A 26,472-nucleotide genomic window follows, 5' to 3' on the forward strand; every position below is an offset into this window, starting at 1 on the left:
AATTTGAGTCATGAAATTTTACCAGTTTAAAACTTAACTAGTGTAAACTAGTGATATACACAAGTGAATTGAATAGAGTATTTACATCTAATGGCAATAGAACTGATTTATCATATATAATTGTTGGATTTATACTATCATTTGATTGTTTGTGATGTGTGAGTCTTCTCATAACATGTTCAGTCTATATTTAGACATTTAATTTATCATATAAAAGTGTGGGACGGTTTCACTCTTGTGAATTTGTTGTGAACATCTAATCTTCATAAAAAAACTTTACTTTCATTTTTTTTTTGATAAACCCTATCGGCTGATTTGGTTAGCTCTGGTAGAAACGCACCAAAGTGCTTCAGAGTGGACTTCTCTCCGAAAGACTACCACAGTGTCTGTCCCGAGTTTGGAATGCTTTCCGACTAATGTCAGGGGTAGCTAGATCGCCTGTTACTGGACTACCAGGTAAACTGGTTGGGCCTTGGGTCCAAAGCCAAACTTTCCACACAAATGTATTTTTTTTTCAGCGTGGATCGAACCTATATTAGTTCCTTCAAACATTTCCTTAATTCTCAACTGTATGGACTTTTCTTCCATTTTAAATTATACTTACTTCGTTTATTTTAGATTCTTTTGCCTCTAAACGAATTTTCATTCTCCGTTTTCTATATTTGACTAAAAGACAGCCAGTTTATCTATTTTTATTATTATTATCAATGCATGCAGAATTGTAGAGTAATAGTTATGTATTTCACAAAAAAAGAAAAAAAAAAGTTGTTGTTGTTCATAAGAAATTGACATCACGAGAGTATGAGAGAGGGAGAAGGTATGGTGAAAATGTGTCTGCAAGCAATACAGTGGGGATATAACGCCATAAATAGTCCAAATTCGAGGTTTCTTTCAAATTTAACTACCCCCTTTCATTGTCAATACTATATTATTAATACGGCCCTTTTTCAATCTTATTTTCACACACTTAACTATTCAAGTGGTAACTAGTATTCATCATCTGAATTTGCCCAACAAAATGTTATATTGCTAGGCAAAACTGATAATATATCAGTTAAATTTTAAATGATAGATTTGGCTGAACTATACAAATTGCATGTTAAGTGAGATGATCATGAGTTCATGACCTTTCTTTTTTTGGTCTTTAATAACAAATTCAGCCACTTTCTTTTTGTAACGTGCACAGCGTTGAAATTAATTTTCCACCAAAAATCAATTTAGTTTCTTAAAATAATGTTACCCGTTTATAGGTTATTATATGTATTACGTTAATATGCGACCAATTGTTTTTTTTAAATATATTTTATTGGTTGATTTCCAGTAAAAGTATACCGAAATACTATATAATGAATATTTTTCGAATAATCACTACACTCTTTAACCTGAGTTTAGAATGTATTTCGACTAATGTTATAGGTTAGCTAAATTTTTATTACCGTACTACCAGATAAACTACATGCACCGAAATTTAAACCCAAATTTTCAGTATGAATATTATTTTGTTTCGAGTTAAGTTCAAACCCTGAAAAGAGCGTTTTAGTACATTTCTAAATATCACCAACCACTCGACCATATATGGGTCACGACAAATTCTTCAAACGTATATTGTTGTGCATGCAACTAAATTTGTACCGAAATAACTTTGAAATGCTTGAGATGTTTTAAGTGACTCTAATTTCAGGTTTAGTGATCCATATTTACCGTTGGAAACTAAACTTTTGCATTTTGCAAAAATCCCTCCCAAACCACTTCGGAAGTCAATGAGCTAACTTATTTATAAAAATATAGTCTATGGTTAATAATCTACTAATCTTCTACCACTATTTGATAAATTCACCTATGGACCGACGACCGAACCAACCATATCATTAAAAAAAAAAAAATCTGATTTAAAATAGCTTTGTAGTTTTTTTTTGTGAGGGGGTCAATAGTTAAATTCGATGTCTAATAACTTACATATGGACCACCGGTGAAGTCAAATGAAAAGAATTGCGGCTTAAATTTTTTTGCAAGTGTGAATTGTTTTTTGTTTTTTCTTTTACAATATAAATATATTTTTTTGTTAAAGAAAAAAAGCATTTAGGCTTCTTTTACAATATTGCATATATATATATATATCTGTGTATATTACCCTGAAGAGGGAGTGAGTGACTGAGTGACAGAGGTATGGCAACTGTTACCGAGTTTGTTTTCCTTTGGCAGAGATTTTTCAGACCACAGTGACAGTGAAAGTAATTTCTGTATTACAACATTATATCATTGTTCACATTTCCAATCATAATCCATTTTTCTGATTATTTAATTCACTGATCTATAGTCTGTTCTTTTAATTAACTTTCTCTTTACTCTTCAGGAGAAAATATATATATATACAAAACAGTAAAATTATTTACCACTTTTCTACCATTACCCAAATCTCGCTATTTAGATACTCACTAAGACTATGTTAACTGAAATTCTTACATATTAATTATGTAACATTACTCTTCTGTATAAATAAGTAAAATAAGAAAATCAGTAACATTTTACAATTGACTTATATAGTAATTCGGTCCTTTGACCTAGGAACATCAGTGATTTAAAACCACTGAACCTGGGTTTTTTTTTTTTTTTTTTTTTTTTTTTTTTTTTTTTTTGATTACACCATCATTCAAACACTTTCTCTATCTATATCATCCGAGACATGTGCCCCCATCTCTCCGACTCCGACTCGACTCCGACCGACGTTGGTTCTGCTACTGAGCCCACCAACATTCAATCATCCTTATTGTTTGAATAATCGATTTAATTACAACAGTTTGAAATCGATTTACCATGCATTTAATTGTGTTGATGCTTGATGCCCAATATGAGTCAAATTGACAACTTTTCTGATTTCTGATTTATCAAACAATGTTTTGATAGAACGCACACTTGATAATAGTTTTTAAACGTTTTAAATCGTATTGATTTATGATTAATTATCAAAAAATTAAAAAGCGTTTCATTAAAAAGATTATTAGCTTATTATAAACGTATTTTTGAGAAACATATCTATTTTTTATATTGAAAGTAAAAAGAAACCAATAATACAGATCAGGTATGTTATGGGACAAAGAAAGAGTCAACGCTATATAGACTAATTAAAGAGGAGAAAAAAAAAAGAGTTTGCTCGTTGGTAAAACTTGGAGGGAGAGTCAATAATTACTGCTTAAAAAGAAAATATTGATACATATTTTTCTTTAGATCAAGGATTTTGTTTCTGCGATTTATTTGTAATTAACTTTTCCTAAAATTATTAGTTAATCCTTCACATGAAGTTGAGTTTAGGTACTTATAGAATAACCTATTTCTCCATGCATGGCATATTATAATTATATTATGATAGTTTCTAGTAGATAGGGTGGATCAAACATGAAATTATTTTACAATCTCGTATATTTTCCATTAAAAAGATCGCCAGTCAATTAGAACAAACAAAAAATTGTCCAACTTGCCACTCTCGCAGCTTTAGGTGAGACCTTGACCTTAATTTCTTCCTTCGCATTCCATAACAATTTTCAATAGTATTTTTGAAGTTCCACCAATCATATCGATATAGATTATCGAGTGAACGCCAATGTGAGATATGTATCTGCAAATTAAAACATTATTTTTCCTAAAAGAAAAAAAAATTCTTTTCCTAATTACAATTTCTCTATGTTTGATATATGTTGATTTTACTCTGTATTGGAAAAAGGAAGTAGTCTCGCGTACCTTTTTTTTTAATATCAAATTTCTCTAAACTCTATAATTTCGCTGTCAAAAAAAAAAAAAAACTCTATAATTTCAACCTGCTTCTCTTTTCCATTTGGAAAAATAATTGCGGTTCTCTAATTTATGTATTACTAGTATTATTGCATGCATGCACATGCGCTTCACTGTTTATCATTTAGTTGCCAAATTTGGACCACCCGACTTCCTCCGTATTTATTCACTTTTAATTAATAGAACATGTTATCCTTAATTATAATTTTTTTTAATCATATATCGATGTAATGTAGGTGCGAGTATAAAGCTTTTTTTGCGAAAACTATCTCTTGAACTAAAAGTTTATTTTTGATTTTTTTTATGAGAGAGCCAGAGAGGTAAACACTTTACTTTACAGTACATGATTATTTAAATTTAATATATGTTACCGTATATATGTATGCAAAATTATATCTCTATTGTATATAAACGTATATAAATTGGTTATTTCTCTCAAAAGTGATTAAAACATCACACCATAGATACAATATTATTTGAAAAGTATAGGATATTCACTAAAAGAAGTGTAATCAATTTTTTAAATATATAGAAAAGTACACATGACAACAAAAACGAATCATAATTAAATAAAGTTGAGAAAAGTAAAACTGAACTAAACTTGTTTTAAAAACGAAGAAAAAGAAACAAGATAAAATATGCAGATAAAGACGAGAGATGTGAACCGTGAAGAAGTGGATAAAGATGCAAATAATTTTGGTTTTAGTTTTGTTGAGAGACCACCAATTCCACCAATCAGAGCCTTTTCTGTTGGATTCCGTTCACACCAACCCAAGCGAATATAATTTTTTGATCGCATTGTATTTCTCATTGCAGAAATTATAGTAAGAAATGCATTTAAATCTCTAACAAACATGCAACCAAGAAACAAAATTTGCTAAACACATCAGCAATTCGGCATTTGTTTTTTATTTCTTTTTTGGCAGAGTTACAAACGTTTAGGTCTTAAGATGTAACACCTATCTTTCGTATATATGATATTTACAAGTTTAGCAAAAAAAATAAAAAAAATTTCGGCATTTGTAGTTGCTATCTTGCTTTATATACAGAAACAAACTTAGAAATTAAGCTTTTACCTCTTCAGTGTCAAGACACACCAAGTATGACGTCATATCGATCGTTCCCTTGTTCGTGAATTAAACTTGTCAAAACTTCATAATCTGATTCAAATATGGCATTTGATAAACGTCAATCAATTTAGAAAACTTGCTAGTCAAGAAAATATTGCATAGCGAGACATTTAAAATACGGCATACCTAAGTCCGAAAATGATCGTGCTTTTGTGGTTCTTGTTTCTCTGTGTTGTGTGAATTAGTACAACATAAGGTATGTCTTTTGTAAACCCATAAATCCGTTACAAATAGGAACAAGACTTCAGTCTACAAGCAAAGAAAAAGAATAAACCGGTTAATGTGCATATTTTTATAACAAGAAAATTGGATGGCAAAACAAATATGATTATAAGAATATCGATGGCGATTTCAGTTAGCAACCTTTCAAATGGTAAATTGTTCTTAGCAAAAACAAAAAAAATGGCAAATTGTTACCACCTTATGGTGGTGATATGTTACGAATCAATTCCATAAATACTACACACACAAAAACTAAAGACCGGATTGATGGGTTAATGGAAGGAAGGTGGGGGCTGAGAAGTGATGTGACGGATCCTAATAAGAACAGCAATGGTACAACTTGCTGCTGTGAAAGAGAGAAAGAGAGGTACCAGTGACAAGTGGCATGCCACGTGGGCCGGCGGTTTAGGACCCAATCAGAGTGAAATTGCCACGTGAGATCCTCTCCACGTCCCGACAACCATCGAAGCCTTCTTCTCTCTGTTTCCTTCCACCATCCTCTTAACTCTTTTTTCCTTAAGCAAACTAAATTTTTTTAAATATTTTGCAATTTACGGCAATAAAATGTGGGCAACAAAAACAAAACGAAATATTTACATTCGTTTTCATTGTACAATAGAGAATACATTCCAAAAAACCAGGAGAAACTCACCCACTATCCTAGAATATTGCTTAACCATACAGTCAATATACGTATACTATCATTTTAAGCATTTAGGGATAAAGTTAAAAAATAGAATGCGTAAGGATGTCTAAGATGTATAATCTAAGGGATAACAAGGCTATGTGAATTATCATTAAAAAAAAAAAACCCCAAGGCTATGTGTATGCATCTTTTGGTTCGTGTAAACATGTTAAAAAGTTGCTTTGTGGTAATCTATCTGACTATTTAGAAGCACATGTTGTAATCTAGCTTCGAGAGACGTTGCACAGCATGTATCAGAGCTTGTGCTTTAGCAATATTGCTTTATTAATTATAAGTTGAAAATGTTGTTTAATTCCTTCTTGGTTGTTATATGATATATATATAACTTTATTAGTTCATTGGGACTAAGGAGGTTTGCTAAAATTTCCTCGTTCTCGCTGCAATAGCTAGTGATTAGTTAATTGATAGTGATCAATCAACATTCACTTCTCTCAGACTGTTATCATTTAGTTAGTGGATCATAATCTCTGCTAATATTGATTATTTGGAAGATGAAAGATAGTTGAGAGTTGTAGCTAGCTTTAGTCAAAGTGGTCCTCTTCTAATGTGACTACCACCGTTTCCATTCTTTCAAACATTTATGCTGCGGTGGAGAGAAATAAACATTTCAGAAAAATTAATTCATAGATATATACTCGTCGATGAAACGATGTCGCAACAATATTGAAAAAAATATTACCAAACATAACTTATATATATGTCACTAAAACTCGTTTTTGTTTTTGGTCAAAACACTAAAACTCGTTCACAACTGAAAGATTGTTGTACTGAAATAAAACTCTGCCCCAATTGTACATATGTATTTTTCACTAATCATTTTTAATATTTAAGATGCTAAAAATTCTGCAGAGGACATGTATATTTTAAAGTTTAATAAATGGATTACTTTAGAGCAATGTTCTAAAATACGGTATGTACGGCCGTATATACAGCGTATATATGCTGTACGGTGGGAAGCCGTACTGTATTATAGCTATACAATTGTTTAATATGGTAAAAGCTATACGGTCCGCATATACGGCGATTATACGGCGTATATACGGTGAAATCCGCATATACGGCGTTTTTTTTTTTAAATATTGGAAACAAAAACTGTGTCATTTTATTTTAAACCCCTCCATAAATTCTTGCGCCACTTTAGTGTTTTACGATTAGCGCTGCGACCGGTTCTCACCAGACGCTTTGTTTTCCTTACTCATTAGTTTAAGGCACGGTGTCATTTTATTAATGTTTGGAAAAATGATTTGGCAAAATTATTAGTTTGGCTCTCAAAAAATTAATCATAATAATTAAATATAAAATAACTTAATTATCATTCTTTTCCACTATTTTTATGCTTATTAGTTATTTAACATTTTAAAAATATTTTGTAAAGTTGAAAATTTGAATTTTTTGTATTCATGTATAGTATCATCATGTTACTATATTTATGTTTTATTGTTATTATATATGTTTATATTTATTTAATAAAAAATATCTACCGTATAGTCCCGCATAAACGGCCGTAGATACGTCTATACGTTATACGGTGCTCCACCGTACGCCTAGCGTATAGCGTATTTTAGAACATTGCTTTAGAGATTGTCAGATTGACTCTATTTAACTGAACTATTAAGTACTTTTGGATTTCAACAAATATTTATATCTTGGAGGTAGATGGGCAAATAACAATAATACCCTAAAAATAAAATTATTTGCCTAAAAACAAGGGATTATTGTTGATTTTGCCATTTTTCATAGAAATCTTTTGAAATTGTCATTTTTATTAAAATCTTACGGATATGTCATTTTCAAACACTTAAAAATGTACGTATTTCAGATTTTTTTTTCGTAAAAATACTTAGTTTATACAAAATACTAAACCCTAAGAACAACCACAACCGACTAAACCCAAAAATAACGAATAAAATGCATGTTAAATCATATTTCCGTAGTCTGAAAAAGGGCAAAATCCATAAACTATTCAAAAAATGGCAAAATCCACAAAAGTCATCCCAAAAAATGGCAAATCCATAATTGATTCTAAAAACAATTAAAATTAGAAATTATTTGACACTTTGACACCATGACACGTGTAACAGTTAAATTTTCGTAACTGTTTTTCTTAATTGGTTTATCTCCGGTCGATCTTCAAGGTTTATGCCTTGTTCCTAGTGTGTTTTGCTCTCTACGTCTGGCTGTTAAGGTGTGATGGTAGTTGTATTTGTGTCTCTGGTCTCGGTGGGTTCTTGCTTTCCTCTATGTCGGTTTGCTACTGGTTTGACTTCGGTGTGAGGTCTTCCGATCTTATTGGTGCTTCCGACGTTAACAGGTTCTTTGGGAAGCTGGGTGAGACGCTCTGGTTCCTTTGTTCAAATAGTGCTTGGATTTCATATTTTCCTTCGCAGTTCCTCCTCTTTACATATTTGTCTATATCGTTTGCTTAAATGGTTGGTCTAAATTAGCTTCCCCTCTGTTGGGGCTTTGTTTCCCTCTTTTCGGCTAATTTTCTGGAGACATTCTGTTCGTCTGCCGGCATATGTATTTCAACTTGTATCCTATTTTGGTTTCTTAATAAAATTTAGATGACAAAAAAAAAAAAAAAAGGGAAAAAACACGAGATTAGTTTTCTCCAACATGGACAAGGACATGCACAATTGCACATAATCATAGTTACGTTAATTAATACAATTACTCTTAACTAATTTATTATGGCACGTCACTGCATCATCGTAGAACAAGGGTAAAAAAGTCATTCCCCCCATCCAGGCATATTCCGGTCGGTGAATTGAGGAGGTTGAGCGATAAATTTTCCAATTTTGATTTCTATATTATTCGAAATTACTTTCGGGTTGGCTAAACAATTCTCCTTCGATTTTCCGATTCACACAAACTCCAATATCGTAATTTCTAAATCTCGATCCAGATTCCGAGCTCATCCTTCTCCGGCGAATTTCGATTTCTGTTTTCCGATCTGATTACAGAGAACCACATCGAAGCTTCCAGAAAAAACGATGTTTAACGGATTAATGGATCCTGAGATGATCCGTCTTGCTCAAGATCAGATGAGTCGTATGACTCCTGCTGATTTCGCTAGGATCCAACAACAGGTTTCGTTAATTTTTCCCAATTCAATTTCTTCGTAGATTCTGTGATCGATTCTGATCAATTCTTTGCCAAGTGTGTAGTGTAATTAATTTGTTTGATTGATGTGATTGTGATTTAGGTGATTTTGTTTCACTCTGTTTTTGTATGATGAATTTATGCGATTGTTGTTACAGATGATGTCAAATCCAGATTTGATGAATATGGCAACGGAGAGTATGAAGAACATGAGGCCTGAAGATTTGAAACAAGCTGCTGAACAGCTTAAGCATACACGGCCTGAAGATATGGCTGAGATTAGCGAGAAGATGGCGAAAGCTTCCCCTGAAGATATTGCAGCTATGCGTGCTCATGCTGATGCTCAGTTTACTTATCAAATCAATGCAGCTCAGATGCTTAAAAAACAGGTAACATTGGCTTTGGGAGGGAGGTGTGATTTATTTCTCTTTTCGAGTTTTCGTTTAGTTAAAAAAACTCTTGGAACTAAGAAACAGAATGGGGTTGCCTTGTTTTCAATTGAATTGTGCATTCCTGGTGATAAAGTAAGGAGAAAGAGTTGCATCAACTATGGAACTTGTACCTGCAGTGGGTAAACTTTGTTGTTAATCTCATTTGCTGCTACGTTTGGCAGGGAAACGAGCTTCATAGCCGAGGAAATTTCAGTGATGCTGCAGAGAAATATTTGCGTGTAAGCCTGCATACGTATCATTTGTCATGCTACTTTGACTTTCCAGTCTCTTTGTTGTCTTGAGTTTTATTTATAATGATGTGCGATTTTTTTCTACTTCTGTATAATGCTCTTGGACCATATCTCAGGCGAAGAACAATCTGAAAGACATTCCATCTTCTAAAGGAGGAGCAATTTTGTTGGCTTGTTCTCTCAATCTAATGTCTTGTTATTTGAAGACGAATCAGCATGAAGAGTGCGTAAAGGAAGGTTCTGAGGTATGATACACCTTCTTTATGCTCTTAATTTTCTGAAAACTCGTAGATGATAACAGTTATAGGAAAGAGGGAGATGGCAGTCTTTTGGCTTCTTTTTTGTAGATGTAACACACGATGTCATACAGCGTTTTATGATCTATTCAACCCTGTTTCAATGTTTCAGGTTTTGGCATCCGATGCAAGGAATGTCAAAGCCTTATACAGAAGGGGTCAAGCTTACAGAGATCTAGGCTTGTTTGAAGTGAGTTCTACTGTTGTTTATGGGACTTTCTTGAGATTCCTTGTGAATATGTATGTGCGTACTGTAGATATGTCCTGACTATATGTTTGCTTATTGACTTTCTTAAACTATAAGGATGCCGTCTCTGATCTAAGCAAGGCCCATGAAGTTTCCCCAGAAGATGAGACAATTGCCGATGTGCTAAGGTATGGATTTTTATATTGATTACTGTAATGTCATACTTTTCAATTCTGCTTATTTCAGAGGTTTGGGTATCAATATTTTAAAAATAACTTTGACTTTACGTATTATCTTTTCTGATGCAGAGATGTTAAGGAAAGATTGGCTGTTGAGGGACCTGGCAAGGCATCAAGAGGTATAATATTTATCCCTTATGATTTATACGAAATAATACAGTGTATTATGTCAGACCAGACGTTTCTTTGCTGCATCGATGATATGCTTCGTCCATGAATTGGGAAAACAACTGAAAAATGTTATGTTGTTTGGTTATTAGGTGTGGTGATTGAAGACATAACTGAAGAAAATAATGTTACTTCCGGAGGGAATAAAAAATCGTCTAAAGAGATTACTGGGACACAACGAGAAAGAAATGTTAATGGTCATGCTCAGGGCGTAAAGACTGATGTTGATGGATTGCAGGCTCTCAAAGATAATCCAGAAGCAATCAGGTTCTACACCTTTCCAAACTAGTGTTTGATGTGTTGTTTCATCTTTTTGTCTCCTAAGCTTGAAGACAAATATAATCTAAAGCCTCCTTTTTCTGCTACATGTGGCACAATTAGTATGATTTTGTAATTTTTTTGATTCTTTCTATGGCCTGCAGAACTTTCCAGAACTTCGTTTCAAAAACTGATCCCGATACACTTGCTGCTCTGAGCGGAGGCAAAGCTGGAGACATGTCACCGGACATGTTCAAAACTGCGTCGAGTATGATAGGCAAAATGTCACCTGAAGAGATTCAAAAAATGGTTCAAACAGCCTCTTCGTTTAAAGGAGATAACCCTTTCGCCCCAACTGCGCCATCTACAGAAAACGGTTTTACACCCACACCTGACATGCTTAAACTTGCATCTGATATGATGAGTAAGATGTCACCAGAAGAGCGTGAGAGGATGTTTAACATGGCATCGTCTTTGAAAGCAAACGCTCCAGCTTCAACATCATATGGCACTGCAGAAGCATCTGAACCACGGGAAAGTTTAGGAGCGAGTGGGAGTTCTTCGGGAAATTCATTTGTGGCGCCAAGAAGCGGTTTCGAACCAAGCATCCCTTCTGCTCCGCCTGCTGACTTGCAGGAACAGATGAGAAACCAAATGAAAGATCCAGCGATGCGACAGGTTTGATCATTTTCGGTTTTATGTTTACCAATTTAGTCAACATAATGTGATTGTAGATGTTCATATAGTAGTTTCTCTGTATTTGGTAGATGTTCACATCTATGATAAAGAACATGAACCCAGAGATGATGGCTAGCATGAGCGAACAATTCGGGATGAAGCTTTCTCAAGAAGATGCTGCAAAAGCTCAGCAAGCCATGGCTTCTCTTTCTCCCGACGCCTTGGAGAAAATGGTACGAATTCGGTTTAGGGAAACCAAAAGAACATTGCAAAGTTGCCTGTATAGTTGTCTCAATTATAAAACTGTTGTTGCAGATGCGATGGGCGGATCGGGCTCAAACCGGGATGGAGAAAGCGAAGAAAGCAAAGAAGTGGCTACTCGGAAAAGGCGGATTGATCTTTGCAATATTAATGCTCGTTTTAGCAATGATCCTTCACCGTCTCGGCTATATTGGAAACTAGAGGAAACAACGGTATCTTAAGGCTTAATTAATAATACCTTCGTGAAGACCAGACCAGTCTTCGGTGGGTTCGTAGTTTGTAAAACTGTAACATCGTTTATCTTCTTTTTCTTTCCTCTAACTCTCGGCTTTTTGTTGGTCCACTTGTGTCTAAATTTCTTTACACTTTCTACTGTAGTGTTTTAAAATTAGAGAATATACGATTATTTCCTTTTTAGATATTCGTTATTTTTATTTTATAAACATAATTATTCTTCTTCGTATAAACCAAGAGAGATCGATCTACAAGAAAACTGGTTATTTGCGTTGGAGATTTTTTTAGCAAATAGCCTATAACGAGGAAATACAATCCTTCACAATATAATACTCGTAATCGCAAAATTTTGTAATTTTTTTGCAAATTTTGCGAAGAAAAAATTTCATAGCAAATTTCTTGTAAATTTGTCTAGTAAATCTTTTTTTTTTTGCAAATTTTGCGAAGAAAATTTTTGTAGCAAATTTCTTATAAATTTGTCTAATAAATCTTTCGTAAATATTGTAATTGCGATAGATTTGTTAAATTTTTTAAAATATTCTTTTTTTAAAAAATTGTTTATATTCTTTCACAATTTATAGTAATTTTACAAAAAAAGATTAATGAAAATTTTGCTATATGTACCAACTTTGCTATATGTGGTTGTACTTACGTTCCGTTTTTATGAAGCTCTTGAAACTTTAGAAGAAAGAATGTTTTAGTAACTCTACTGCACTTGGTCTGCAAGCAAATTCACTCACAACAATATATGTGTCAGATTGCTCGCAAATCTAAATCATCTATTAAGTTTTTTTTTTAAAAAAAGTAAATCTGATTAAGCAGAAGATTACCTTAAGTTAGCTGATGAAAACAACAATTTTCATATAAGATAAATTTTTTTAGAGAATTTCCATACAAACATATTCTTGGTGCGAGAGTCACCTTCGATGACTTAAAGAGGTTAGATTCAAATTTGCACAACGGCTTGATATGGTATTTAGAGAACAAGTTAGATGATATTTATGAGTTCACAGATGAAATAGATGGAGAGGTATGAGCTAATATATCTATGTTTTGATGTTCTTTATTCGCAAGATTTTGCTGACTTTTTTCTTGAATTTTGATAATCACTCACAACAGGTCTACGACCTTAAGGCCAACAGACGAAACATAGCGGTGACCGAAGCAAACAAGAAAGAGTTTGTAGACCTCAAGGCAGCCAACAGAATGACAATTGCTATTGAGAAACAACTCAACGAATTCGTTAAAGGCTTTCATGATTTGGTACCTCAAGAAGTCATATCAATCTTAAGCCACGAAGATCTCAAACTGCTTACGAGTGGAATGCCTCCTGCTGATGGTAAGTAAATCGAATATCAGAAATGACAGAAATGAAATTAATATCAGAAATCGAATAAAAAGTTTTAGAGAATTTGATTGTAGCAAATTTTGTAGCAAATTTCTTGTAAATTTGTCTAGTAAATCTTTCGTATATTGTTATTGCGATGGATTTGCTAAATTTTTTAATATATATATATATATATATATTTTTAAAAACTTATATTCTTTCGCAATTTATAGTAATTTTACGAGGGAATATAAAAAATTACAAAAAAAAAGATGAATGAAATTTTTTCACCAAGTTGTTATGTACTAACTTTGCTATATGTGGTTGTACTTACGTTCCGTTTTTATGAAGCTCCTGAAACTTCAGAAGAAAAAATGTTTTAGCAACTCTACTACACTTGGTCAAGTCAACAATGTATCAAATATGTGCCAGATTGCTCGCAAATCTAAATCATCTATTAAGTATTTTTTAAAGTAAATCTGATTACCTTGAGTTAGCTGATAAAATCAGCAATTTCCATATAAGATAAAAAGTTTCAGAGAATTTTTCGACTTGCTGGGAGACCAGTATTAGGGATAATAATATCTCACATTGGAAGTTGAGTAGGATCTTAAGTGGTATATATAAGATATGAGCCCCTCCACTCATTGCCAATTGATTTTGAGTTGAAAGCCCATATTCTAATATGGTATCAGAGCCCGATCCGTTCATGCTCAATCCAATCCACATCGGCACGACCTAATAGTTGGTCCGCCGATCCATGCCCAAACATACCGAGAATCAATGAGCCATCATTTCGAGGAAGCGTATTAGAGATAACAATATCCCACATTGGAAGTTGAGTAGGATTTTAAGTGGTATATAGAAGATATGGGCCCCTCTACTCATTGCCAATTAGTTTTGGAATTGGAAGCCCATATTCTAATAGGTAGGTGGCATATCTTTTGCGAATGAAACGGATTTTCAAGAGGATTCATAGATTGTTTGAGCTATTTCATTGTTGAAAATTGTCAAAGATACATAAACTCTCGAAAATGTTGATATATCAACTCAAGCATACTTTACCTAAAACATTTTGCTTTCCACTTGAAATTAGTTTAGGTCGTGACTTTCTTGTTTGTATACATTTTTAATGATATCGTTGATCATAAAGCATGTTTTTTGAAAAATACTGTGGTGAAGCTTTATATTCACCCCTTTTATTTCAGTCAATTAGAATTTGCCACATAATAATAATAATAAAAAGTTTATTTAACTATAAAAACTAATTTGCCACTAAAACAAAATTATGTATCGGTTTGGGTTTATTAGAAAAGTTTAGGGTTTAGATTTTATGATTAAACGAGGTTAAATATCGGTTTGGGTTTATAAACGGATTTAGATTTTACAATTTAAACGAAGTTAAATATCGGTTTGGTTAGAAAGTGCGATTAGGGTATAAATTTTATGGTTAAACAAGGTTAAATATCGGTTTGGGTTTATAAATAGATTTAGATTTTAAAATTAAACGAGGTTAAATGTCAGTTTGGGTTTAGAAAGTATGATTAGGGTTTAATTTTTTTTTTTTTACGATTAAACGAGTTTAAATGGTGGTTTAAATTTACAAAAGAGAATACGAGTTTAGATTTTGTAATTAAACGAAATTATATATCGGTTTGGGTTTATAAAAGAATGGTTAGAGATTATATTTAATAATTAAATGAATTTTTTTTTATCTGGCGAATTTTGATTGGTTAAAATAAAATGGGTGAATATAAAAATTCACTCTTAGGGGTAAACCCAAGTATTGCTCATGTTTTTTTGTGTGTTAAAATCGCTATCGAATGTAAGATAGTCGATATGTTTGTTTAAAAATATTACCACAATAAAATATACTGATAAGAGAACAAAAATTATAAAAAAAATTCAATAAAAACGAAAGATTATTAATGGTTGTTTATGAAATTTCAAAAGATTTTGATGAAAATTTATATATTACTTTCTTAAATTAATCAAAAAATCAACTTTAAGACTTATTAAATTTTAAATCATTTTAAATGAAGGATGAAGTAGAAGAGAAGGAAACACGTGTCGTAATCTGGGGCCCAGCTAAATCAATACTTCGTTAAAATGTCTTTAATTAAAATAAGCATATATATATATTAAAAAATAGAAAAAAATCGAACGTCGTGAGAGGGAGGGAGAAGGAGAGAGAGTCAATAGAGACCACGCGCAGAGAAAAAAGAAGAAAAGAGAGAGTCTTTGTCTTTGTCTTCTTCCTAATCCTTTTTCTCTCCCATTATCTTCGGCGAATCATGAATCTAGGGTTTTGTTTTCTCCCACAACCCTAGATTTTCTTCCTTGATCAATCAATCACCAGATTATCTCATTTCTTCTTCTCCGTTTTAGCTCATCTTCCGATTCATCGCGATTTCCATGGAGGTTAGGGTTTCCGTTTCAAATTTCATTTTTTTGCGCGAGGGCAATTCAATCGAATCCCTTTTGATTTGTTTGTTCTCTAAGACAACGATGTGAGCTTAGATTTTGATTTGATCCGGCGTAATTGCATTGATGACCTTGTTTTTGGGACTCGAAGCCATTTTCGAATTATTATGGTTTTCGTGTTGAATTTCTCGTCTTCTCTATTGGAATTTTTAGGGAGCGGGAGATACGACGACGTCGGAGGGGCATTTGACTTCGGCAGCAGCTTTTGTTGAAGGGGGAATTCAAGATGCTTGTGATGATGCTTGTAGCATTTGTCTTGAATCCTTCTGCGAAAGCGATCCATCCACTGTATGTTACCTAAATTTATTTACTTTTTTTTTTTTTTTTTTCATTTTCATCAAGTTACACATTGATTCATTTTGTTTTTTAATCTCTCGCAGTTGACTAGTTGCAAGCATGAGTATCATCTTCAATGCATTCTTGAATGGTAAGCTCTTCAAAAAATTTAACACCTTGTGCATTTACCTCTGTTTTTGAGCTCTGTCATGGTAGATACTCTCATTGAACATAAATTTTCCAATAGGGTTTGCTTATAGAATGTGTAGAGACTAGAGAGTTTTGACTTTGTTTTCGGAACTTACGGGGAAGTGAGGAGATTCCATTTACAACTCCTTAAGGGGAGAGAAGAAGAATAATCAATACCTCAAGTCTTGTATCCATATTTCCTCTTTGTGCCAAGCTTATAAGGTCTGTGTCATTTGTATTTTAAATTTATAGGTGTCAAAGGAGCTCACAGTGCCCAATGTGTTGGCAATCTATTAGTCTCAAAGACCCCACAAGGTTAATTTCGTCTCCTCGTAATATGAATTAGTTTTTTTTTTTATCGGTAAAATCACCACAAGACATCCTCGACAGAGGTTTCAATTATGTGTATTTCAATGTTTCCAGTCAGGAGTTGCTTGAGGCTGTTGAACAGGAGAGGAATTTCCGCTTCAATCCAGCTAGAAATGCCACCATATTTCGTCACCCCACTCTTGGTGATTTTGAATTACAACATGTATGTGACTATTTTATTATCATTTGGAGTTGATTATACATCACTTTTCTAGTGAATTGTCTAATTAGAGCTCTATTTTTGTTCAAATCTCCTTTAATGCAGCTGCCAGTGGGGGTGGATAATGCAGAGATTGAAGAACGAATCATTCAGCACTTGGCTGCTGCTGCTGCTATGGGACGAGCAAGACATGGGGTAAGAAGGGAAGGCCACAGAAGCAGGTCGTCAAGTCAAGGACATCCACAGTTTATGGTGTTCTCTTCACATCCTAATGCTTCTTCTCCTCCACCTCATCCTCCCATGCCTTCTTCTCCATCTCAGAGAGGTGAGAGTGACACAGTCTCAAACCTTCCTCACAATACCTTAGGGGAGGGTTCTCATCAGTCAAACACGCAGCCACCAACTTCTTCTCATCCCCGCCAGGTTTCTCCTTCGGCATCTGATTCAAACAGCAGGTCTTTACCAGAACTCTCGCCTTTTATCGTCTCGTATTACTGTGTAGTTACATGCAGCCAATCTGAGCCATCCTTTGCTTTACCATACGCAGGCCTGTTAATCAATCTTCCCCAAGTGATCAAGATAGAGCTGGACCATCAGAACTCCAGTCATTTTCGGAATCACTAAAGTCTCGATTAAACGCTGTCTCCACGAGGTATCCTGCCTCTATCTGGCAGCTTTGGCTTGTTTATTAATTTTATCAATTCTAAGTGATTCCCATGCACAATGTAGATACAAAGAATCGATATCAAAGAATACAAGAAACTGGAAAGATAGACTTTTTTCTCGCAACACTTCCATGGCTGATCTTGGCTCTGAGGTTAAAAGAGAGGTCAGCGCCGGAATCGCCACTGTGTCCCGCATGATGGAACGTCTAGAAACGAGAGAAAACAGTAGACCCAGCACTGCATCTGTATCAGATGTCTCTGAAAATCACACTCCTGAATCAAACAATGAGCATAATAATAGATCAGAAGCGGGTGATGAACATTCTATGAATGAAAGAGGTGTTAAAGAAACATGTGCGACTGGTTCTGGTTCAAGCTAATAAGCAAGTGCCAGCACCTTGTTGGCAAAGGTAAAATTTGACTCTTTGATTTACTGATTGTGGCTTATCAAGTGGTTGTTCAAGAATGGTTAGTCATTATAGAATTCTGTTACTTATTTTATCTGTTAACTAAGCTTAAGCTTATCTCATCAATTTCATTTTCCGCCCGTTGATTTACAAATTATGCATCTTCATTTGCAAAACTTTAGATGAAACTTCTTCCATTCAAAGCCCATGTTTCTAATGAATGCTAAGATCTTGTTCTGTTACTTGTGTTTTGCAGAGAGAGGAAGATGTTGTCCATTGTGAAATTCTGATAATATATATATACACAGAGTCGGAAGTCTCAAAAGTGTGGGAGCATAGGAAGAAGGTTTATTGATAACATAAAAGAGTTTTCTGATTCTCAATAAATAAGAAAAAGGTTATATATGACCAAAAGTAGGCCTTAAGACGCCTTCTTCTGTGTTGTGTCAAACAAACGAAAAAAAAACTAAAGAGAAAAAATAGAGTAAAGACTATGTGTGTTGTTGGTTATTTGGTCGGTCTGTTGTAAATTCATTGTTGTTCACTTTACGGATTTCTATGAATTTCTACTTATGTATCTTCAAAAACTTGGCCTAGCAAAACCAATTTGATGCATCTGTTCCGATGTGTCTATGTTAGTTATGATAGTGTTGTGTCAAACCAACAAAAAAAAATGGTGCATGGTTTTCGGTTTAGTTTTTGACTTCTTAAAACGTAAATTTCATCATCTCATCGAGTAAGTTTTGTTGGTTCTCGACTATTTTTGACCTTGTGATAGCCTTTTTAGTAAATCTTCCAAAATATAACTCTAGTTTATTTTGACAAAAGCTCTACAGAAATCTTCATCCATTACCATTAGCATTCTGCGTTCATTTTATCCATACTTTCTAGAATCATGTACTAGTAGTGTTCATCATTAGTCAGAAAGGGCAAGTGGCATTCTGAGTTCACACGCAAAACTAGAATCCGCTCTTACACTACAGAAACATCATAAATTCATCTGCCAATCCAAAAGAAAAAAAAAAAAATCAACCTCAAAATCCGTTGTAAGCCAGACATGAGCATTCCAAAAAGAGACTTCTCGGAAAAAATTTGCCTGAAAACCGATGCGGTTGGCTTCTCATCTCTTTCGTTTGGCACCAGAGCCTCTTCCTGTAGCTTTCTTCTCAGCAGACGCATCAGCTGCTTTGCCTCTGCCTCTGCCTTTACCAGCCGCCTTTCTTGAACCTGAGCTTCCAGCTCCTTTCAAATCCAATTCCACTTGGATCCCTGCAACCCGATTATAGTTCGTTAAGACATGCTGATAATGATCAGTAAAATCCCCCTCCAAAGAGGGATAAGGAGTATAGATTTTGGCAAGTCGTCGTCCTTCGGAGCCAATATATATCAGTTTTGGTTCTAGACTAACTGGCTTTCTGAAGGAAAAGACAAGTTATCAAAAGCGGTGCCAAGACCAACCTCTAGCATTCAGATTTTTAAGATTTGACTCCAGCTTTTGTCCATCGGTTGCTTCTTCTGGAATATCAAAAACAATACAGAGAAACCAAGTCAGGATTTCATCTGGTCTATATCCAAGTCGCATTCGATATCGAAGGTAATCTTGTAATGTCTTTCTGAGGCTCAGTCTTTGATTATACAGGTCCAGTTAACTGAATCTACAATAATAGTTCACAAAGATGTATAGTACCTGAGTCTTCTTCAGCGTCTGATCCATTTTCTTCTTCATTATCTGCTAACGGCTCGCCATCTTCATCTCTCAAACTATCAACAGTTGGTTCCAGCATTGCAGCTATTCGCTTCTTTGGCGCCTTTTTCACTCCCGGAAGCTGCACCATGTCCGCCACGCGTACCATTCTGGTTTTATTCATCTCATTATATTTTTTGGTCAAAGCTGCTTTAACTGGAGGTGGAACACCCTCCAACGGATTTTCACGTCCCTGATTTGTAAAGTTTGCAATACATAAGAGAAGATTCATTGTCGTAGCTGTGGCAGTGATATCCCATGAAAAAGGAAATATACCTTAAATTTTCCCAACTCCATAATAGTATCAAAGTCCTCCTGGCTTATAGAGTAGGAGTTCATGAAATCAACAACTTCTGAAACTGCTTCATCCTGAGTAAATATTTTCACACATATATATATATATATATATATATATATATATATATATATATATGATCAAGTAGCAGATAACATAAAATATCTAATCATATTAATCTTATCCTTGATATTATAAACACATATTGATAAGTCAAACCTTAGGCAGTGTCTGAAGTGGGCTAGTCAAGCGGCTCAAGAGAAGGGAAAGATAATCAACACGAAGTGTCTCCCTGTGGTTAATGTTGACGTTTGTCAAAAAGTTGAAATAAGAAAATATATCACATAATATTGTTAAGAAGAAAGGCAGTATATACACAAAGTTGACACTTCACAGACGGATGAAATATGAAGAAAGGAATGTTAGCAGCTAAAAGACACAGTGTAAAGACTATCAGAGTAGTAAATCGCAGAGAAAAGGAAAAATTTCACTAGCAGAAAGAAGTAACTCATAAAGCTAACTGTACAGGTGGAAAGAACAACCTTCCAGCGCTGGATTCACGGGAAGCAAGGACATGAACATGCAGATCCTCCATTAACCGTCTATTTTTTCCCGCAGTAGAATTCTTGCCAAGCCACCCACCAAATCTATTGAAATTACGCTCTCCCTGCATTCAGTAATCATGCATGGTTAATCTGAACCAGGATATTTTAGGCAGCTCCAGAGCAACAAAACGGAGGGCTCATACCATAACCATATATATACGCCATCGTAATCATGCTCAAATATACAAAACCCTATTTGTCAATATATGAGTTGTGCCTTGCAGACTCAAAATCTTAAATGCAGAAAAATGAAACATGTGGAATACGGTCACACATCATCAGAAAAAAGAGGCACATTGAATGATAGCAAAAGTTTCCAGGTTACATCCATATTGTGTAATGCGCTTTACCGAAAGACCGTTACCTGCTCGAGTACCTCCCTTGATCCATGCAACAATGAAGCTCTGTTCAAACAAAACAAGTACGCGTCGGTTCTCAAGTATTAGAAAATAGAAAGCACATCATTTCTATCTTGAGATTCTAAACCGGAGAACAGAAATCCATTGCAAAGCCAAAACAACACATATGAACGAACATGGCAGCATATAATTTATTAAACTCGATCTCCATCAAAGAAGAACTTTAAGTATTGAAAAGTAGAAACAAATTTAAAACATTAGAGGATATACATGGCATATTCATCGGCAACACAAACTTCATGTAGAGATAATAAAATAGCACTTTTGGTAAAGAAGGATCCATTTTATTCTCAAGAACTGGAGGCAACTTACGGGAGAATAGAAGATGCAACACAGCAAGATTGAGAGAGTTGCCATTGTCTGTATCTTCGAATCTGCACGTTGATAATATCACCATCCGCAATAGATTCAGCAGCAAGAGCAAGTAAATCCATTCGTTTTGCCTCATCTTTACCGCTTGGCCTATAATTGAGATAGTTTTCCTGCCCAGATGGAAAGAAAATAAATAGTCTTTAAATTATATCCGCAAATGAGGTAGAAATTTCAATGTTCTATACATTCTCATGTGGGAATACAAGCTTTAGAAATCACTACTGTCAGAGGTAGCAGGAAACTATTTTCCGTTCCAAGAGATTTGGCTCAACAACCCCACAAGAATGCAAAAAATATAGACCTGTATAAGTAGGGGAACCAAATCAGGATCACTCATGCTTAGGTCAATCCGTTCATCCATTCTCAGCTTCCCACCATTATAACCAAACAACCTGGAAGGAAATCATTTACAATTAAACTATGATGAAATGTCCAGAGTGCTTAGAAACAAACATTTTACTACAAAACCAGGGAAAGAAATTTCTTATATAACAGCAGATGACTTAACCTCAAAAAATTTGGCAATGCCAGACACTTATAGAGCATTTATTATACACTACTATGTGCATTGATGAACTAAACTAAAGGACTCGAGACATTACTTGTCAACAGCTGTGAAAGGGGATATATCTTCATCCTTCGCACTGCTTAGCAGGCGCTGCCTGATATCATCGTACTTGATGGCTGACATGGACAGGCTCATATATTGGAGCTGATTAAGGGCCAATCGTATGTCACCATTCACTCTCTCAGCGAGTTCTTCCAGAGCAATCTGACAAAAAGAAAAGATATATGATGTTCAGGGGGCAAATGGTAGCACGTAATGCCCACCACCAAAATCTTATGACGAGTGGACACAGACAATAAAGGATTTAAGTTCTATTCAGGTGTTTGATCCATTACAACTGGCATACGCTTACCCAAGCAATTAAATGCCACAAAATAGAATCAAAGAGATCAAGAAACGCAAAAGTAGGCTTTAAAAAAAAAGAGCGTTGCATGACACATATACTTCACACCAAATCTAATACTTCCATTCTCATTTTTCTAATTAGTAAAAGCGGCCTGACATGCACCAGATTTTTCGCAAAGACAATAGTCCCAAGCAGATGTAAGTTATATGGAACTGGCTAGCATTGACTAACAGAAGCTAGTGAAAGTAAAAAAAAAACTAAGTACATAATCTTACTTCATTAATTTCAAGGCCTTCTGCCTTAGCAATATGCATCAGCCTTTTTGCCATCTGCAATAAAAGACAAGTTGGTTTCATAAGAGAACATACATTTCTAATGATAAAACAGAGGATACACGGCCATTCAGATCCTCAATGCAACTGAAACGTATTAGTTTTTTTTTGTTTCTAATGAATATAGGAGCCTTTAGCAAAAGGTCAACTATTAAGCAGGTGTGGAACTTGAGATATTTACACTATATCCGTCAATAAACAAGGAACTTCTTGTCAACTTCTAGAAAAAGTATCTGATGGTGAAAAAATCATAAAAGACAATGAAGAGCTCAAGGACTAATAATGGTACATTGCATGAAATCCTGTGCATAAACCTATCAGAAGAAAACGCAGAGAGGACATAAACAATCATCTAAATCCAACCTGCTGTTTCGTGGGCTTCCGGTAATTGAGGGGAAGACAGTAGTTAACTAAACTCTTCAATTTCTGACTGTATCGGTCATTACAAATGCAGATGATAGGAATCTTTGATATTTTAATGCTAGCAATAAGATCTGCAACACCTCCCCTGTCGCCTGCAGACATTCCATCTACTTCATCCATGATTAGAACAGTCTTTGGGTGCTTTGACCTGAAGATCAAATTTTCCACCAAGTCAGGAGAAAAAAACAAGCATCTAGAACCAGTTATCAACATTGGGGGATATAAGACAAACACCAACATACCTATCCAAGTTGGCAGCCATGGCTTCGTTGTTGACAAGTTCTTTTACAGTATTTGCATTGCTGCCACCAATTCCTTTGGCGATATTCGAGTTCGCCTTTCCACGACTGTCACTAGCATTAACCTAAATAGAAAGTAAATTGCATTCGTTTTCAAGCATGTGCAAGAAATTATATCACTAACCAATGAAATTTAAATAAATATGAGCTAACCTCAACTGCCTGGAAACCAAGCATCTGACTAACCAACTTTGCTGATGTTGTTTTTCCAATACCAGGTGTTCCGCTCAAAAGTACAGCCTTCTTGGCACCAGCATCATTCAATTTCTTCCCCTTTCCTTTACTTCCAGTACCTCCAAATTGATCATGCCAGTGGGACAGCCAGTTGTGAAGCTGAGTAACCTGCAATCGAATTGATAAAGGATCCATCGTTTTCATTTTCGTTGAACAAAAAGCAACATACAGTAGTTTCGATCACATACCAATGACTGATTCCCAACAATCTCATTTGGAACCTTCGGTCTGTATTTTTCTGTCCATGGCAAGGAAGTCTCAATAATTTTCTTTTTTCCTTTCGCCGGGGGAACCTTGTTGGGCGAACTTTTTGCTAAAGGTTTTCCTAAAAAATGATTGTGATCACTATTAACTGTAAGGATAACTGAGAAGAAATGGACACTGAGTAAATGGCTCAAGCGTTATTGAAGCCAGAGGAGCAATGTCTGGAAACAGATTAATAAATTGAAGACACAAATATCCAAAGTGCATGGTATACAAGAGTACAGTTCATACCTCTTGTCTCTTCTTTCTGAGGACTTGTCTTCGGCGGTGCACAGATTTTTTCAGTGCCTTTGTTTGTCCTTTCAGGTAGAGACTTTTTTACAGGTTTAGAGGACCGGATCATGTCAAATAGGCCATCCTCTGTAAGAAACTTAGTGCTGAACAGAATATTATAAGTTAGGATGCTAGAAGACCAAAAACACCTCAAAAGTTTACTGTAATGATATGCAATCAATGAGCACACACCCCAGTTCTTTAGCTTTTTCAGATTTCCTTCCGCCGATGTCTTCATCACACAAAAGGTAAGTCTGAAAACAATAATTGTAACTTTATGCTATTACCTTTAACTTAAAAAAAGAAAAAAAAAAGTTGAAGAAAGACCGTTTTCTTGCTAACAGAGCCTGTAATACGACCACCATGCCGCTTAATCAGATCTTCTGCTTCTTCTCTTTCTAAACTGCAATGTCAAGAGGGTACAAGAAACTGTAACACGAAATAAAAACGTTGGAAAAGGCAAGAAGTATGAGAAAATGAAATACCTATCAAGTGTTCCACTAATTACAAATGTCAATCCAGCTAAGCAATCAGGGGTGCCTTCAGGAACTTCCTGAAAAACAGAGACAGGTCAGTAAATACATTAAGAGCCCACGTAATAGTCAAAATAAGAGAAGACTTTCGATCAAGTAAAATACAGACCTTTTCTCCTTTATGCGGTGGGTCTTTCCTTTCACCAAAATTCATAAACCCACCTCGCCCTCCACCCCTACCTCTTCCACCAGTTGAGGCCCCTGGAGCAGCTCTACCGCCACGGCCTCTTCCGGCAGCTTTTAGAGGAGTCTCCTTATCTTGAGCATCTTCACCATCATCATCCTCGTCATTATCAACAGTTTTACTTGCGATTCCTCTACCTGACCCAGACTTTAGTTTTTTGCTGGGAGTGCTATCACGAGTCTTCCTTGAAATAGGTACATCAAAATCATCATCATCATCATCATCAACCACCTTGGTAACCTTTCTTGGACGAGGCTTGGCTAAATCATCAGAGTCAGTCTTAAGTTTCCTCTTGGCAGGAATTTCTTCCACCTCTTTCTCATCTTTAACTTTTGTTTTATCTTTACCAAAAAACTTGCTCGTTTTTCTTCTAGCAGCAGTTTCCAGGTCTTCACTAGCCTGTCAATCAGTTCCAAGTGATTAACACAAACAACACGATTTCCACTAAAAAAACCAAATATATATATGATTGTAACAGCAACTAGCATATATGTGTTGCCTATGAGTGGCTCTGAAAACAAAGCAAAGACAAAAGAATCAAACAATATGTGTTTCAAGTTTTCATGCAACCTCACATAATGCAATTTTACAATGTCACAAAGAAAGAGCCACTAACTTCCCTCCTGCTAGCAATACCTAATCCAGTGTTCTACTAAGATACACCACATACTAAACATATAGAGCAGAAACCTCACCTGCTCTGATTTTAGTGGTGCAGTCTCTGCAGCATTCCTCGCAGGACCTGCCTTGGAAGACGTCGATTTCGGAGCACTTGCATTCCCTTTTTCATGAGCTTTCATAAACCACTTCCTAATATCCGACTGCAATTCAAGTACAGTAGATGCTATCTTTATCAGCACAAATTTACTTCATACCTCTAATAAACCCTCTCTATCTCTCTCTCAAGGAGAAAATAACATTGTGGAGAATCAAACAAAAGTAATGGATGGAAGGAAGAAAACGCAGATATCAACTCACCATTTGCCCGTCTCGAGAATTCGACTACAAACCAAAGAGCACACAATGCTGCAGCAAACCAGAAATTAGAATTTGGAATAAACGAAGAATCTTGATCGGATTAAGTGGAAGCATGCATAAACCCTAGTAACAGTCGGGATCAACGGAATCCAGTAATATATTTATTTACTCGAGGCAGAGACTTCTAAATTTAGGGTTATGTCAATTTTACAAAATCGAAAAGACGAGGAAACGAAACCGAACCCTTTGTTCTCCTCCGGGGAATTTTCCGGCTACAAGCGAGAATTAGGCGACGAAGAAGAAGAAGAAACGGTCGCTGTGTCTACTAAAGGCACACCTCTCTAATGGTGTTAAAGAGAAAGTTTTCTGGAGAAGCTTTTATTAATTGAATCCCTCATTTTCTCGAAAGCTTATGATAAAGTCTTAAAAGTTTAGAAAATTAATATTTAACCCTAAAATTATCTGCCTAAGGCTAAGGCCAACTATAGGAGCTTGGCGGGCCTTCGACCGGTAGAATTGCGACCTAAATACCGGTCAGAACCGATTTAACTTAACCGGTGCGAGCAAATCGAACCGGTCACTCCAAGAACCTTCACGCTTTTGTCTTTTTACCAGAAGGTTTGGAAATCGGTTTTCTGAAAACGTCATAAATTAACGGATTAGCTGAAAAAATCAGATGAGTTGGAAAATTGATTTTGCTAGTTCATGTTGTATAAAAATGACCAACAGTACGGAAAGAATGAGTTTTGATTGCAAAAATTAATGTCGCCTACCGAT

General features: G+C 35.1%; 3 protein-coding genes and 1 long non-coding RNA gene across 4 annotated transcripts; 2 read left to right on the plus strand and 2 right to left on the minus strand.

Annotated features, from left to right (window-relative positions):
- Positions 1 to 4,723: 4,723 nt before the first annotated feature.
- Positions 4,724 to 6,733, minus strand: LOC110227779. Its single transcript, XR_002331455.1, has 3 exons — positions 5,510 to 6,733; positions 5,043 to 5,165; positions 4,724 to 4,946 (listed from the first exon to the last, which is right to left on the minus strand). It is a non-coding gene; the product is annotated as an uncharacterized LOC110227779 (long non-coding RNA).
- Positions 6,734 to 8,597: 1,864 nt separating this feature from the next.
- Positions 8,598 to 12,136, plus strand: LOC9310107 (outer envelope protein 61). The gene is made up of 11 exons (XM_021022578.1): positions 8,598 to 8,933; positions 9,105 to 9,335; positions 9,560 to 9,616; positions 9,745 to 9,873; positions 10,037 to 10,114; positions 10,229 to 10,299; positions 10,420 to 10,469; positions 10,611 to 10,785; positions 10,941 to 11,454; positions 11,544 to 11,687; positions 11,770 to 12,136. The coding sequence occupies exons 1-11, from the start codon at positions 8,838 to 8,840 to the stop codon at positions 11,914 to 11,916; spliced, it is 1,692 nt and encodes a 563-aa protein (XP_020878237.1). The 5' UTR covers positions 8,598 to 8,837; the 3' UTR covers positions 11,917 to 12,136.
- A 3,310-nt stretch (positions 12,137 to 15,446) lies between these two features.
- Positions 15,447 to 18,441, plus strand: LOC9308052 (E3 ubiquitin-protein ligase RHF2A). Its single transcript, XM_021022166.1, has 9 exons — positions 15,447 to 15,697; positions 15,914 to 16,048; positions 16,141 to 16,187; positions 16,478 to 16,540; positions 16,649 to 16,757; positions 16,860 to 17,209; positions 17,302 to 17,406; positions 17,484 to 17,829; positions 18,083 to 18,441. Exons 1-8 carry the CDS (start codon positions 15,692 to 15,694, stop codon positions 17,797 to 17,799), a joined length of 1,131 nt encoding a protein of 376 aa, XP_020877825.1. The 5' UTR covers positions 15,447 to 15,691; the 3' UTR covers positions 17,800 to 17,829; positions 18,083 to 18,441.
- Positions 18,442 to 18,657: 216 nt separating this feature from the next.
- On the minus strand, positions 18,658 to 26,081 carry LOC9308053 (replication factor C subunit 1). The gene is made up of 23 exons (XM_021022164.1): positions 25,939 to 26,081; positions 25,696 to 25,743; positions 25,413 to 25,538; positions 24,643 to 25,116; positions 24,486 to 24,553; positions 24,328 to 24,403; positions 24,193 to 24,254; positions 23,959 to 24,104; positions 23,652 to 23,788; positions 23,383 to 23,571; positions 23,173 to 23,294; positions 22,871 to 23,078; positions 22,451 to 22,504; positions 21,864 to 22,033; positions 21,563 to 21,653; positions 21,202 to 21,371; positions 20,835 to 20,874; positions 20,408 to 20,532; positions 20,085 to 20,157; positions 19,847 to 19,939; positions 19,514 to 19,763; positions 19,285 to 19,341; positions 18,658 to 19,095 (listed from the first exon to the last, which is right to left on the minus strand). The coding sequence occupies exons 2-23, from the start codon at positions 25,696 to 25,698 to the stop codon at positions 18,947 to 18,949; spliced, it is 2,883 nt and encodes a 960-aa protein (XP_020877823.1). The 5' UTR covers positions 25,699 to 25,743; positions 25,939 to 26,081; the 3' UTR covers positions 18,658 to 18,946.
- Positions 26,082 to 26,472: the final 391 nt, after the last annotated feature.

Source organism: Arabidopsis lyrata, assembly GCF_000004255.2.
Source record: "Arabidopsis lyrata subsp. lyrata unplaced genomic scaffold ARALYscaffold_6, whole genome shotgun sequence".
Lineage (NCBI taxonomy): Eukaryota > Viridiplantae > Streptophyta > Magnoliopsida > Brassicales > Brassicaceae > Arabidopsis > Arabidopsis lyrata.